The sequence below is a fragment of the Carettochelys insculpta genome, chromosome 9 (genome assembly GCF_033958435.1).
Source record: "Carettochelys insculpta isolate YL-2023 chromosome 9, ASM3395843v1, whole genome shotgun sequence".
In the NCBI taxonomy this organism is placed as follows: domain Eukaryota; kingdom Metazoa; phylum Chordata; order Testudines; family Carettochelyidae; genus Carettochelys; species Carettochelys insculpta.
In genome coordinates this window covers 46,626,909-46,640,849 of record NC_134145.1, presented here as the reverse complement: position 1 = coordinate 46,640,849, position 13,941 = coordinate 46,626,909, and the positions used below count along the sequence as shown (strand labels likewise).

Sequence of the window (13,941 nt, the reverse complement as noted above, 5' to 3'; positions counted from 1 at the left end):
TACTATTGACCTGTTCTCTTCAACTTCACCTTTCTCCACTGTTGTTGGCACTTTTGCCATCTCATTCCAGGTTCTAAAAGATGCCCTGACTGTGCTTTGTGACCATACTTGTTGCTGTGTGCATATAAGAAACATACACTATTTGTTACAAAGTGCCATTGTTTTAATTAAGGTCTTTTCAATGCTCTGCCTGTCCAGGGCTCTTATAACAGAATTTCTCCAATGCTGTGAAACTACTTTTTCTTAGCAGAGATTCCAGCATAAAGGCAAATTGTACAGTTATATCTGACATCTCAATGATATGATTCTTCATGTAAAGATCTTTTATTTCACTGCAGTCTGGTACAATGTGTAGCTTACGTTCCCTGAACAGTAATCATGCCAAGCCAATCTAATACCTTCTAGGACCAGTTTACTGACCTAGTGGATGTGGGGCAACAGAAGATATTATTACTGCTTTCCACATTCTCATCAGCAAAATAGGAAAATGTAGTATAGATGAAGCTACTATACAATGTGTACGCGACTGATGGAAAGAACACTCTAAAGAGTAATCATCAGTGGTTCGCTATCAAATTGAAAGAACATATCAAGTGGCACTTCACAAGGATCCAGTACCGTATTTTCATTAATAACTTGGATAATGTGGAAGACTGCCTATAAAATTTGCAGATGACACCTAGCTGTTGGTAGCGCTTTGGAGGACGTGATTAGAATTCAGAAGGACCTAAATAAATTGGAAAATTGTTCTGAAACTGACAAGATAAAATATCAACAGAGACAAGTGCAATGTATTACACGTAGGAGTAAAACAAAATGCAAAACTACAAAATGCAGAAGAAACAACTAGGCTGTAGAATTACTGAAAAGGACTTGGGAATTACAGTCGATCACAAGTTGAATATGAGCCAATAATGTGATGCAAAAAAGGCTAATATTCTTGGATGCGCTGTCAGCAGTAGTTTTATGTAAAACCCAGTTGGTAACTGTCCTGCCCTTCTGTGCCCAGTTATGAGGGATGGGGGCAATGATTACTTACCATTTTAAGTACCTTTCTTTGAACTGATGATGTGGATCTGTCCCATGAAAGCTCATCACCGAATTAAATCATTTTGTTAGTCTTTAAAGTGCTCCATTTCTGCTGTTTTGTCTTGTTGAAGTACAGACTAACACAGCTACCTCTCTGTTACCATTGTAACTGCTGTTCTTCAAGATTCTCCTCGCCAGAGAATGTTGTGAAGACCAAGACTACAGTAGAGTTTAAAAAAGAACTACATGAATTCATGGGGGATAGGTCCACCAATGGCTATTAGCCAGGATGGGCATGGAGGGCATCCCTAGCCTCTGTTTGCAAGAGGCCAGAAATGGGCAACAGGGAACTGATCACTTGATGATTACCTGTTATGTTCATTCCCTCTGGGCCACCTGGCACTGGCCACTGTTGGAAGGTGGACTTATGTTCTGACCCAGCATGGCTGTTCTTATGTTCCCATGTGTTGCTCATATCTAGTCAAGTTAGGTGGATGCACATGCATGGATGACTGCTAGAAAGATTTTCCCTTGCTTCTACCCACTGGGTCAGCTGTGGAGCCCTGTGGAGTGGTGTCAAATGTATAATCCTGCAGACCCGACCCCCCACCACTTTTTTGTGCCCAGCTACTCTGACAGTGAGGAAGTAGAGTGGTTTTGAATACAGTAAACCCTCAATATAATGAACTAATAGGGGAAGGGGTATCCACTAAAACAGAAAGTCCGTTATAGCTGAGGGTTTACTCACCTTCCCAGCTCCTCAGGGTTCCAGCTCATCTCCACTCCATGGCTCCCAGGTGATTCCTTCAGGTCCCAGCAGTGCCCTGCCCTGAAAACAATGGCTCCTCAGCTCTGAGATGCCCACACTCTGCCCTGAGCACAGGGGCTCATCCTGGCTCTGAGATGCCCCATGATCAGGGCAGAGCAAAGCAGCTCTCCCAGGAGCGGACAGAAACCCTGCAGCTGCGGCAATCCAGCCACAGCCAAGGACCCTGCAGCTGTGACAATCCCAGCCATGGCAGGGGCGGGGAGATCTGGTGGAAGCAGCTCTCCCAGCCGCAGCCAGAGAACCCACAGCTGTGGCAGTCCTATACCCCGTGGGGAGGATCGCGGATGTCCGTTACTACCCATGTCCGGTAAAACCGGGTCCGCTGTATCGAGGGTTTACTGTACACATAAGCAACACTTTTTGAAGAGTGCTTATTCATATCTATTCAAGGTAAGTGATTCACAAGCCAAACCCAGGAGAAGGGGTCAGAGTCAATGTATGGCTGACTCAGGGACAGTGGTCCCAAAGGCTGTGTCCCATCTAGATTGCTCCACAATATCACAGAGGCTACATCTACGCTTAGAGAAAACTTCGAAATGGCCATGCTAATGGCCATTTCAAAGAATACTAATGAAGCACTGAAATGCACACTCAGTGCCTCATTAGCATGCCACAGATAGGAATAAGGGGATTTCGAAGTTGGTGAGGTCCTTTTGAAAAGGAACCCCATCTGGACGAGCCGCGCGGGAGCAAAAAGCGGCAATTTCAAAGTGCCGCAGATGGTGCCATGCTAACAAGACGCTGAATATGAATTTCAGCGCCTCATTAGTATTCTTCAAAATGGCCATTAGCATGGCCATTTCGAAGTTTTCTCTAAGTGTAGACAGGGCCACAGAGACATAAAAGTGTATACAGAGGACCACATCACAGCTCAACAGATGTCCTGGAGAGACACGTGAGCCAGGAAGGCAGTTGAAGAGGCCTCAGCTTGCATAGAATGCGCCCTAACAGGTGGCAGGGAAAGCTTTTTGAGGTCATTGCGTGTCCATATACAGGATGCGATCCTTGAAGAGATGCACTGCAATGAAACTGGGAGTCCCTTCATGTGATCAGCAACAGCCACAAAGAGCTGCGAGGTCTTGTGCAAGCGCCTGCCTTACATTGAGAGAGTGCAGCTTTTGTCTCACTAGAAGCTCTGAGATGTAGGGCAGAACACAGGAAGGAAAATGTCCCACCTAGTGTGGAAACTGAAGCCCACTTTTGAGGGAAAAAAGCTGAGTGAGGGCAGAGTTGGACCTTATCCTTATGGAACATCATGTATAGGGGCTCTGACATGAGGGCTCGGAGCTCAGACACCCTTCTGCAACAGGTGATGGCCACTAGGAAGGCCACTTTCAAGGAGAGAGAGACAAGGGAACATATGGCCAAAGTTCAAATGTGGGGTCAGGGGGAGTGGATAAGCACCCGGACCACCAGGTTTAGGTCCCAGGCTTGAACCAGCCAATGGATCAGAAAGTGAACACAGTCCATGCCCTTGAGAAAGCACCCCACCATGGGGTGCATGAAAACAGGTCATCTGCCCTCCCTGGGATGGAACACCAAGATGATCACCAGGTGAACCTTGAAAGAGGTAGAAGCAAGGCCTTGCTGGTTCAGGGAACCAGGTTCATCTAGCACCGGAGGTACAGAGGTAGACACATGTATGAGGCTGCACTGATTACACCAGCAGGAAAAGCACATCGACTTAACTCAGTAGAAGCACCAGGTAGATAGATTGTGGCTACTAAGAAGGACTTGCCACGCTGGTTTTGAGCATGCCTGCTCAACAGGGTTGAAACACGAAGACACCACACCACGAGTTGAAGAGACTGAGAGGTCCAGGTGGTGCAGACAATTGTGGTTCTGTGATCAGGTCTGGAAGCAGGGAAAGTTGAAAGGGTAGAAGCACAGATGACTCCATCAGTGTGTGGTACCAGTGCTGGCAAGCTCAAGCTGGGGCTATGATAATCGTATCCACCCAGTCCCTACAAATGTGGAAGGGTACCTTGTGCACAAGCGGCAATGGAGAAAGATGCAGAGAAGCTCCTGGGTCCATCGAATGAGGAACATGTCAGCTAAGGAGCAGGGGCTGAGACCCCAGAAGGAGCAGAACTCAAGACACTTGCAGTTGCTCCAGGATGTGAAAAGGAACAGTCAGAGAAAGCCCTGCTTTTGGAAGACAGAGTTGAGGACCTCCATGCAGAATGACCACTCATGAGCAGGAAACCAGCAAATCTCGCAGTCCGCCAGCTAGTTCTGGACCCCCGGGATATAGTACACCTCTAGATGGGTAGAGTGGACTATGGAAATCTCCCACAGGCACAGAGTTTCTGAGCAGAGTGGGTAGGAGTGCACCCACCCCATCTGGCCCTGCCAGTTGATGTAATACATGGCCATGGTGTTGTCTGTTAGAACTACCACACAGCAGCCATGGAAATGAGGTAGAAAGGCCAGACGAGCAAGGCAAATGGCCTAGAGCTCTTGCACACTGATGTGGAGAGATAACTCCTCCGCTGACCACATTGCCTAAGTGTTGAGACGCCCCATATGAGACCCCAGCCCAAAGAAGACATGTTTGACCAGGGACGTGGTAGGTTGGGCAACGTGAAAGGGGACTATAACAAAAACATTCAGAGCAGAGTTTGGACTGGCCGTGGCCAGCTCCACAGTGCAAACAAGGAGGCTTGTGATGCGTGTCATGGGGCTTGCATCGATAGAAATCCAACTGCGTGCAGGGTTGAAACGGCTTGGACTGTGGCTTGAATGGTTTCTACTGCATAGCCGGAGTGTGCATGTACAAGGACTTCACCATACTACAGGAGTCCTTAAAACTATGAAGAAGGAATAATTTTCTTGAGCAAACAACTCCATGCAATCAAACAGGAGGTAATGAATCATTTGACAGACCTCTGGCGGGAGGCCAACCAGCACATGGCAATGTCTGAAGCAATAGCCCAGACCACTGCATCTCCCATGTCCAGTGACATCTGCAGGCAGGTACACAACACCAGTTCACCCTCCTGCAGGAAAGCCAAGAGCTACTCCCACAAGTCCTCAGGTAGCAAGTTCTTCAACTTAAGGCCCGCATCCCAAGAGTCATAGCTGCACCAACTCAGGTTGACCACCCTGAGCAGTAAGCCCCTCGGGGAGTACACCTTCTCCCGCATAGGTCCAAGCATCTAGTGTCTTTGGACTACCGGGCTGGAGCCCATTGACCAGGACACTCCTTTTCATTAACGGTGTTTGCAAGAGAGTGGAGGCAGCAGATATGAAGGTTTTATTAAACAGGAGAGCCACATGTGATGGCCCCTCCCAACCGAGAATGTCCTGTGTAGCGTCAATAGATTCCATGACTTCCTTCACAGGGAGGTTGAAGCTAACAGCTGCTCACCAAAGGAGGTCCTGGAGTGCTCAGAAAGTCATGGATGGAAGCCCTGAGATGGAGGAACCTGCCACTGCCTTGTGCAGAGAGGAGCTTGGGGATGCCACCAGTGCTGGATCCTCCAGCTGACAAGGCAGAGTAAGAGGTGCTGCCTCTGAAGGAGTGGAAAGACAACGATCTGGAGGTATGGCAGCTGACACTATAGTGTGACCGAGCAGGAGGCATAGGGGTACTGCTCCTCGTTGTATGCCCAGGGTGTCCAAAACAGCTACCAGGAAGGAGGCCACCGGGGAGCATCTGAGTCCTGGTCCAGGCAAGAGTCCCCCAAGACAGAGGAGTCAGACACAACCAAAGACCTCTTAAAAGGAAGCAGGCCAGGCTGAGCAAGAAGAACATGGCATGGCCAACCCTGCTGAAGCCGCTAGTAGAGCATGACCAACTGAGAGCACAAAAGCCCACAAGATTTTCACAGTGATCAAGTCCAGCGAGGAGAATAATATCAGCACGAGGGAGAGAGGTGGTGAGGAAAGCTAGTCTGGTGCTGAAATGGATACTGCCGTCAAGAGGTGGAGTGGTGCCACAGCAAGACATGACAGGGAGGTGGAGGCAGCTGGATGAGCATCGAAGCAAGAACTGGTGACAAGAGCAAGAACACTTGAAGAAGAACCATACTTAAAGATCTGAACAAACTGAAGAGTTTGAAGAAGAAAAGTGTTCTTAACTGCTAGAATAGTCTTCCAAGGGAGGTTTGGAATTCTAGTCATTGCAGGTTTTCAATAACATGCTCAACAAAAAAAACTGTCAGGCACAGATTATGTATATTTGCTCATACCTCTGAGCAGCAGAGCCAGATGATCTCTGGATATCCCTTCCATTTCTTAATTTCTGTGATTCTCTGGTGAGATCCATATTGTCAAAGGATCAATAAAATCTATGGATTGGCAGAGGGTCTTAGTTTTCTTTTCCTATTTATTTTTGTAGCATTTTTCTGTGTTACAAGGAGATGGGCTGTTTTATCAGTCATTCCGTTCAATGACCAAGGTGGTAGAATGCTCTGGCAACTGCATCCATGACTGAACAGCCTTATTTAGGATCTGCTCTGCCCACCCCACATGTGGAGGGTTCTAGAAAAGATGGCCTAAACATAGTCTACCTCAACCCCCCTGACCATATAACCATGTCCAGTGGGTTCACCTATATATGGTAAAAGCTGAAGGGTAAACTTTGGAACATGAAATATTTGGCCTCTAATGAACAACCCAGACAATGGGTGACCTGAAAGATGCATGGCAATTATCACCCACAAACAACAAGGATTTGATGTCGATACAGTTGCCCTGGCAGAAATGTGTCAACCAAGAGAAGGGAAGCTAAGAGAAGAAGGTGGAGGGTACACCTTTTTCAGGAAAGGAACCCCAAAAGAAGTAAAACAAATTCATGGAGTATGATTTGCCATCAAAAACGAACTGACAAACATCTTTTCTGAAGTCCCTGTCATCATTAACGAGTGTCTAATGATTCTCAGCTTGAAGCTCTTGATCATTCTGAGAAACAATGGACATGATCTTTATCATCTGGCAATTGCAACAAAAACGCTGCAAACAAAACCAAGCCTTAGACATGAGTTTCATCAACCTGGCCAAAGCATTTGACTCAGTTAAGTGTAGCACTGTGTGGCTATCCTCTCAAGAGCTACGTCTACACGTGAAGCCTATATCGAAGTAGCTTATTTTGATGTAGCAACATCGAAATAGGCTATTTCGATGAATAACGTCTACACGTCCTCCAGGGCTGGCAACGTCGACGTTCAACATTGACGTTGCGCAGCACCACATCGAAATAGGCGCTGTGAGGGAACGTCTACACGCCAAAGTAGCACACATCGAAATAAGGGTGCCAGGCACAGCTGCAGACAGGGTCACAGGGCGGACTCAACAGCAAGCCGCTCCCTTGAAGGGCCCCTCCCAGACACAGTTGCACTAAACAACACAAGATCCACAGAGCCGACAACTGGTTGCAGACCCTGTGCATGCAGCATGGATCCCCAGCTGCAGCAGCAGCAGCCAGATGCCCTGAGCTAAGGGCTGCTGCACACGGTGACCATAGAGCCCCGCAGGGGCTGGAGAGAGAGCATCTCTCAACCCCTCAGCTGATGGCCACCATGGCGGACCCTGCTATTTCAATGTTGCGGGATGCGGATCGTCTACACGTGCCCTTCTTCGACGTTCAACTTCGAAGTAGGGCGCTATTCCCATCCCCTCATGGGGTTAGCGGCTTCGACGTCTCACCGCCTAATGTCGATGTTAACATCGAAATAGCGCCCAACACATGTAGCCGTGACGGGTGCTATTTCGAAGTTAGTGCCGCTACTTTGAAGTAGCGTGCACGTGTAGACACGGCTAAAGAGTCCAGAAAGTGGATGACAACATGGCTGTTGCTCTTTCTCTTGAAGCCTTTCAGAGCATCTTGAGTGCCTTCGCCAAAGCGTACAAGAATCTTGGACTCACAATGAACATCGAAAAGACCAAGGTGCTCAACCAATCCTCACTAATGGGACAGTATCATGTATTCTCTCCTGAAGTCAACAGACAACTGCTGGAAAACGTGGTGCATTTCCCGAACCTTGGGAGTCATCCTTCTGCTAAAGTTGACGTTGACATGGAAATCCAGCATCATCTGAACTGTGCAAGCTCTGCTTTTATCTAACTGAGACAAAGGGTCTTTGATAATTGGGACATCTATGCCAAGCCAAAGCTCCTTGCATACCCAACACTACTGTACATGTATGAAACCTGGACAGCAGACAAGTGTCATTTGAAGGCAGTTGAACAATGTCATAAATGCTGCCTCAAGAGAATCCTAAATATCCTAAATAAGACTACCATCCTGGAAGAGTCGAACATGACCAGCATCAAAGACATTATGATTCACTCACAACTTCCATGAACTGGTGAAGTGGTCTGGATGTCTAATCGGCACCTCCCAAAACAGACTGTTTTCAGAGTTGAAGGAAGCAGAGAGGAGTGTTGGGGGCCAGAGGAAGCAATACAGGAATGTGCTGAAGGTACATGTGAAAAAGTGCAGCATCTGTGTTGACACTTGGGAGAACCTTGCCCAGGACCATCCCTGGCGGAGAGCAGTAATCCATGAAGGGGTGGCACAATTTGAGAGATTCCACCACAAAGCAGATGAGCAGAGGCAGAGGAGGAGAAAAGACCAGCAAAAACTGCCCTGTGCCCCTCCAACAGCTACCAATACCTGCCCATTCTGTGATAAGACCTGTGGCTCCAGAATCAGGCTGGTCAGCCATCAATGAACTAATAAATAGGAGGTTGACATGAAGATGTCCTACTAATTATCAGGTGACTACCAAGGAGGACTAGTTTGCTCTGACAGAAATTTTTTTTTTCAGCTAACGTGTCCATTATTTTCATTTACCCTAAATATGCAGAATGCATTACAAAATAAGTATTGAGAGAAAATACCTGCCTCAAAGAACTGAGTTTCTAATCAAGCCAAAAAACAAATAATTCTGGTCCAAAGAGACCTGCAGGCAGCTGTAGTGACAAGATCTGTTCATGAAGAATTTGTAGATGTGGCCGTATATGAAAAAGCAAAAGCCTCTTGGGAAACAAGAGACAAGAAAGAAATGTGAAGCCCAGAGGCTGAAAAGTAAGTAAGGAAGAGGATAAGAAAAGAAGAAAATCAGAGTGAGCAAAATAGGCCACAGAAAGATTTTGTTGGACCATGGAAGTGAAAACAACAAAAGGCAATAATTTCGCAAAGTATTCACCATGGGAGGAAACGAATTTTTTGTTACTCTCCATAAGTGTTATCAATTCACTACTTACGTGTGTATGGGGAGCCTATGCATTTTGGTGAGATTATTTCTGAGGATACACTGAACATTAAATATTTCATTGTATTTTAAAATTAGAGCTAACTGTAAAATGGGAGAGAAAAACATGCACAGATTTTTTTGGAACTGGTCATTCATTGTATTTAAGTAGAAATGGGCAAGTGGAGAATATTTAAAACCTCCATGTTTCTTTTCTTACGGCTTGCTCCAAAGATTACTAAGGTTAACTGAAAAGCTACTGCTAACTGAAAAATGTTGATTGAATCAAACCCTTGACGAAGAAGCAAGGCCAAGCTTATTTTTGTTTTAAAAAAAAAATCAATTTACGTTTTCATGAAAAAACAAAGACAATTTGAAATTTACTTTTTTCCATGAAAGCAGAGACTGTCCTTGGCAAACAATTCACCAGAAGTATTTGTTTCCCCAAATTGTGTAACGAGTATGAATAATGTTTTTGTAGAGCCCAAAGGCAGGTTCCAAACAGATGCCTTTAAAATTATTTTGGCCTTACATGTTTCCCTCCAGTCTTCACTAGACTTATTATTCAAGGGTTCATTGAATAATCCTCATCCTGCTGATCAAGGTCCAACTTGTCCTCATACTTTTTTTTTGAGTGAGTCCTTCCTAAAACTTCAGAAGTAAAACCAGAAAAGGGACAGTCATTCTTTCCTAAAAAATGTATTATCAGAAATTGCCCAAAATATGGTTGAGAAGTTATCATGGTGTTCTTTGTCATATTCCATTTCTCTCTCAATTCTAAGTTCTTAAACTGTTGTTAACACCCGTCCCCAATCAGAAAAGACACAAATATAAAGTGAGTTAAATCTTCCTTTAATCATGAACCATATTTCTTCTGTCTTTGCATACTCCCATGTTTTTAATTTCAGAACATTTTTCCAATTTATCAAAATGTACTGTACAAATGTTTCTCAGTATCTATTATGGTGATACTATCAATTATTGGTTGACTCCGTGGGGATATAAGAAAGAGCACAGTTGTTCTTTGTCATGAGAAACACTTCTATCAGTTGTGACTATAGAAGTTCTTTATATACAAATAAAAATGGTCTCAATAAAATAGATACATCTAAATGATAGGGAAATACCAAGAAATGCTGTTACAAATAAAAAAGATTCTCTCCATCTAAACAGAGTTCCTAATAAACAAACTTGCAATTAATTCTATAAAGCATGAAACCGACCCTGTAGATAGAGTAGACCTAAATTTACTTATGAGAATAATTTATAAGAAGAAATCAGGGCTTCAGTGTTTGTATACTCAATAGATTTATCGCTACTGTCCATTATTAGCATGTCCTACCAATTATATTACAAAGTAAAATACATAGTAATTTTATAAAGCAATATTAAATGTTGAGCTGAGGGGGAGGATTTGTCTGTCAGGGCACATACTGAGATGTTTTTGTTAATTTATGAGACATATTTTGGCTCACTAAGATTAATTTTAAAGATTTGTTGATAAACATACATGAGTTTCAACCCTAAGCAACAAAAACCACAAACTTTATTTAAAAAAAGTCACCAAATACGTTATATTTAAAATAATAAAAAGAATTTGAATAATAAAAAGAATGTGATTCACTATACGTGATGCTATTAAATGAACTACTATGGGTTAAATGCTTCAAAACTATTCTTGTCACAAATGCATTCTAATTACCAGTCCATCACTTGGGGAAGGCTTGCTCACTGATATCATTAGCATCTGCCTTTCTACAGCTGAGTAGAAGAGCTTTTTTATTATTATTCTAACATTTTTTTTAAAAAAAGTTCAATCTCATGTTTCCAACCTGATCTCCAAAGTCCTCCGGGAACTTCCACAGTACCACTGGATCTGTAAATAATTGACAGACAGCATTAATCAGAGGCAAAGGAACAGAATATTACAGTCAGAGTACATTAATATTAAAGAGAGGGTCAGCATAGCTTCAAGCTCTCTGGCAAGTGCAAAAATGTATCTCAAAACTAAGGAAGATTCTGGATTATTAAAAAGATTCCTTTATTTCATTTTTTACGGAAGTGCAAGTATATTTTATGTAACAATAGCAAGTTAAAATGTATTGAGATATTTTCAGATTTAAATATTCCTTTTAATCCTTGAGTACTTCAACTCATTTTAAGGAGTCAGCATAATATTCAAAATGATATTAAATTATATTTCAGTTTTAGCATCAAGTAAAAAGAGCTTTTTCCCAGCCTCTGCAGATAAGATGGCAACTGATTAAATGGGAAAATAACTAAAATCTACCTACAAATAGCCTATGTGCTGTAAACACACTATACAAACACATTAATACAAAGACCACCATTAGTTTCCGGTTTATTCATTAGTTTCCATCATTTATCCATTGGGAATATCTTCCCTTCAGCTGCAGATCATTGCTATTTAAACTAGGAATTAGACCTCTGATTTTTGTGTGATTAGGACGTGAAAGTAACACAATTTCACTTAAGTCAAAACAGCACAACATACATCTTATATTGAAGATTTTTACCCCCTTTTAATAATATACAATACTTCTAATGACACCAAACTGATTTATAAATATTCATTTAACCTAAACATGTCCCATAAGGAGGGTTTTACAAGTATTTTCATAATTTTACAGAAGGGGAAACTGAGGCATAACCACAGGTTGTGGAGTAAATCAACATCAATATTTGGATAACAAACCAAGTTCCAAGTTGAATTCTCAACCTCCCGTCTAGGGACAGAAAAATCTTTCAGATGTCTACTAGATCAGGCACAAAAGGCGTATTTACCAGAGGCAAATATATCTGATGGGGAACTGGGGAACTGCCCAGGTGACAAATCCAGCACCCCAACTGCTCCCAGATGCAGAAATTCCTACCTGCACAAAGACTGAAATTATTGGACCAGCTCAACCCTCCACTTCTGTACCAGTCTCTGTTAGCAGTGTCTGAAATATGAGGCCCCACCTTCATCATTGGATGAAAGGAGAAAAAGAATTTTCTTTTTCTTTCCATTCTCTCACTTACTGATTGTTGGTGAGGGTGAGAGGACGAGTCAATGCTGCTCCTTTCCTCCTCAATCCTGCTATAAGTGGGGGTTGTGAATGCATTCCCAAAATCCATTAACTCTAACACTACACCCAGGGAGTATTTGGGAGGAGTTATTACTCATATGAATATAGAGAGGTAGCCATGTTAGTCTGTACTATAACAAAACAAAGCAGCAGAAATGTAGCACTTTAAAGACTAACAAAATGATTTATTCAGTGATGAGCTTTCGTGAGACAGACCCACTTCATCAGCGCTTGGTGGGGAAGGAACAAGTTAAGAGCTACTTAGGAAAAACTAGATATACACAAATCCATGGGTCTGGACTTAAAGCACCCAAGGGTACTGAGAGAATTGGCAGACATCATTGCCAAGCTTTTGGCCTTTATCTTTGAAGACTGGGTGAAATTCCGGATGATTGGAAAAAGGCAAATGTAGTATGCATCTTTAAAAAAGGAAAGAAGGACAATACAGGAAACTATAGACTGGTCAGCCTTACCTCAGTACCTGGGAAAATAATGGATTCCTCAAGGAATCCATTTTGGAGCACTTGGAAGAGGGAGAAGTGATCAGAAGTAGTTAACATCAATTCACCAAAAGCACATTGTGTCTGACCAATCTGTTTAGCTTCTATGATGAGGTAACTGGCTCCGTGGACATGAGAAAAGTCAGTGGATGTGATATACCTCGACTTCAATAAAGCTTTTCATACAGGTCTTCCACAACATTCTTGCTCATAAATTAAGGAAGTATGGATTGGATACATGGACTATAAGATGGATATAAAGCTGGCTTGAATGTTGGGCCCAACAGGCAGCGGTCAGTGGCTCAATATCAGGATGGCAGCTGGTTTCAAGGAGAGTGCCCCAAGGCTCAGTTCTGGGGCCTGTGTTGTTCAACATCTTATTAATGACCTGGATGATGGACTGCATTGCCCCCTCAGCAAGTCTGCGGATGACACCAAGCTAGGGGAAGAGGTAGATACATTGGAGGGTAGAGTTAGGATCCAGAGTGACCTGGATAAATTGGAGGATTGGGACAACAGAAATCTGATGTGGTTCAACAAGGAAAAGTGTAGAGTCCTGCACATGGGACAGAAAAATCCCATGCGTTGTTATAGGCTGGGGACTGGTTGGCTAGGCAACAGTACAGCAGAAAGGGTCCTAGGGATTACAGTGGATGAAAGGCTGGATATGAGTAAACAGTGTGTCCTTGCAGCCAAGAAGGCCAATGGCATACTAGGATGCATTAAGAATAGTAGTTCAAGTAGCTGTAGAGAGGTTATTGTTCCCCTCTATTTGGCACTGGCACATCTGGAGTATTGTGTCTAGTTTTGGGTCCCCCAGTATAGAAAAGATGTGGATGTGCTGGAGCAGAAAAGAAGACTAAGGGGTGATTTAATAGCAGCCTTCAACTTCCTGAAGGGGTGCTCTAAAAAGGATGGAGAGAAACCGTTCTCAGTTATGACAGATGGCAAAACAAGGAGCAATGGCCTGAAGTTACAGAAGGAGAGGAGTAGGTTCGATATTAGGAAAAACTACTTCACCCGGCGGGTGGTGAAGCATTGAAATGCGTTGTCTAGGAAGGTGGTGGAATCTGCATCCCTTGGGGTCTTTAAGTCCTGGCTTGACATAGTCATGGCTGGGATGACTTAGTAGAGGTTGATCCTGCTTGGAACAGGGGGCTGGATTCGATAAACTCTTGAGGTCCCTTCCAGCTCTGTGATTCTGTATCAATACAGCCATTCATAAGGGAATTTGACTATTTGCTCTGGAAGTGCTTGCCCACTGTCCACATACACAATAAGTACTATTGTGTACA

The 13,941-nt window shown here is 43.7% G+C and overlaps 1 protein-coding gene across 3 annotated transcripts in view; it reads right to left on the bottom strand.

Moving 5' to 3' along the window:
• The window catches only part of DENND1B (DENN domain containing 1B), a 297,081-nt gene that overhangs the window by 198,360 nt on the left and 84,780 nt on the right, over positions 1-13,941 (bottom strand). For all 3 annotated transcript variants that reach the window (XM_075002439.1, XM_075002440.1, XM_075002441.1), the window contains exon 3: positions 10,890-10,933. In XM_075002439.1, the coding sequence (XP_074858540.1) occupies positions 10,890-10,933 (44 nt within the window). The remainder of the gene's footprint in view (positions 1-10,889; positions 10,934-13,941) is intronic.